This window comes from Helobdella robusta (genome assembly GCF_000326865.2).
Source record: "Helobdella robusta unplaced genomic scaffold HELROscaffold_263, whole genome shotgun sequence".
In the NCBI taxonomy this organism is placed as follows: Eukaryota; Metazoa; Annelida; class Clitellata; order Rhynchobdellida; family Glossiphoniidae; genus Helobdella; species Helobdella robusta.
In genome coordinates this window covers 3,612-5,858 of record NW_008704365.1, presented here as the reverse complement: position 1 = coordinate 5,858, position 2,247 = coordinate 3,612, and the positions used below count along the sequence as shown (strand labels likewise).

The 2,247-nt window shown below is 28.9% G+C and overlaps 1 protein-coding gene across 1 annotated transcript in view; it reads right to left on the bottom strand.

The window, feature by feature from the left end:
- The window catches only part of HELRODRAFT_117265 (hypothetical protein), a gene marked incomplete at both ends in the record, with an annotated part of 3,034 nt that extends 1,005 nt beyond the window's left edge, over positions 1-2,029 (bottom strand). Inside the window, 3 exons of the mRNA XM_009020141.1 lie at positions 904-954; positions 1,200-1,250; positions 1,802-2,029. Coding sequence (XP_009018389.1) covers positions 904-954; positions 1,200-1,250; positions 1,802-2,029 — 330 coding nt within the window. The remainder of the gene's footprint in view (positions 1-903; positions 955-1,199; positions 1,251-1,801) is intronic.
- Positions 2,030-2,247: the final 218 nt, after the last annotated feature.

Below are 2,247 nucleotides of genomic sequence, written 5' to 3'. Positions count from 1 at the left end.
GTACTGGAAACCATGTTGTTGTTATTGTTGTTGCTGTCGCTAATGTTGTTGTTGTTGATATTGTTGTTGATGTTGTTGTTGTTATCGTAACTGTTATCTTTTGTTTTTTGTTGTTATAAAAGTTATCGTGAAAATATATTAATATACCATCATCAGGTATTTTGTGTATTTGTATTATTGACCTTTTTTTATAATAATAATAATAATAATAATAATTATTATTATTATTATTATTATTATTATTTTTGTTTCAATCATATTTATTTAAGACAGGGAGCATTTAATTTCACTTTTTAATTATTTAAAATATTTAAAAATGATTATTGGTTATTTAACAAAAGTATTTATTAAGAGGTATAATAATAATAATAATAATATTATTATTATTATTATTATTATTTGTTGTTGGTGGTTGGAAGAAGTAGGTTAAACGAGACGGCAAGCCAGATATCTTATGTGTGTTTTTGTATGTATGTTTGTTTGTATGTGTGCGTACATATGTGCTTGTGTGTTTGTATGAATGTATTTATGTTTTTATGTATGCACAAACACAAACCAGGAGTATATTAATATGATTCAAAGGTATATAATTAAAACAAAGAACAAACAAAATTAAAAAAATAATACAAAGACAATTGAACGACACAAAAACAACAAATTGAATAATACAAAAATAAAAAAAATTCATGCAAAATACCAAACAATACGAAGAAAAATAAAATATACCAGGTCAGAAAATAAAAGAAGATCAAAGTGATTTTAAGACGAATGAATGATACAAAGAAATCAAAATGAGGCGTAGACAAATAAATAATACAAAGATACAAAATACAAAGATACAAGGATACAAAAATACAAAATACAAGAGGCAGCAATTAATCATAATGTTATTTGTTTACTTACCTTCTCAAGTTCCAGTAGATGGAATCTTAGAACTTGGATTGCTTGTATCATCTGGTTTTTTTGTACATTTTGTTTGTATGTTATATTTGTATGTTTTGTATGCTTTGTTTGTATGCTTTGTTTGTATTTATTTTTTCGTACGTTTGTATGATAGCTTGTATCATCTGGTTTGTATGTTACGTAACATGAGAAATTTTGTTTTGTATGTATGTTTGTTTGTGTGTATGTATGTATGCATGTATGTTTGTATTTATGTTTGTATGTATGTATGTTTGTATATATACAAAAAATCTCACTAAACTATCCAGTTCAGGGTTCGGAACGTAATAGGTTTTCTCAAGTTTCACCTGTTTAGATCATTTTATTGTTATTATTATTGCTATTATTATTATTATATTTATTATTGTTATTATTATTATTGTTATGATAGTTATTATTATTGTTATTATTTATATTATTATCTTAGAGCGTTCATAAAGTGCGTTCCAAAGCAAGTTTCTAATTTGTTCATTCGTTCGTTCGCCTTATTAGCCATAGTTATACCGAGTATTTTTAGAATGTGATTTAGAAATATAGTTCAATCATTCATCTTCGTTCATTCATCTTCATTCATTCATTCATTCATTCATTCATTCACTCACTCACTCATTCATTTCCACTCATTCACTCATCTGATTAGCAAAAACTCAAATATTTTCGACAATCACTTCAGACGAACAAGCATCAATATGATTAGTTGGATCCAATCATCATGACCAGTCTATACATCATTTCACTCATCCTTTCATCCATTTTCCACTCTCTCCGCCATTCACTCTGTCACTCACTCTGAAACTCGCTCACTCACTCTTTCACTCTGTTCTCACTCCCTCACTCTTTAACTCACTCATTCAATCACCTGATTAGCGAAAACCCTGATGTCTTCAGCAAAGGACTCAGAGGAACAGACATCGTTGTGGCTGGTCGTGATATCTCTGGGAGTGCAGGTGGCTAGCTCACACTTCTCAAAAACCAGTGCCAACAATGGAAAAGACGGGTGGCTGTATGTATGTATGTATGTATGTATGTATGTATGTATGTATGTATGTATGTATGTGTGTATGTATGTGTGTATGTATGCATGCATGTATGTATGTATGTATGTATGTATGTTTGTTTGTTTGTATGTATGTTTGTGTGTGTGTATATGTGTGGGTTAGGAGGTACAATATGTGTACCCAAATCATGAATAAGAAGGTCTTGTTGTTGTTATTGAATAATTATATGTAACCTCTTGATATTTGCACCGAAGTTAATGCATGTTTGTTTGTTTGTGTGTGTGTGTGTATATATATATGTTTGTAT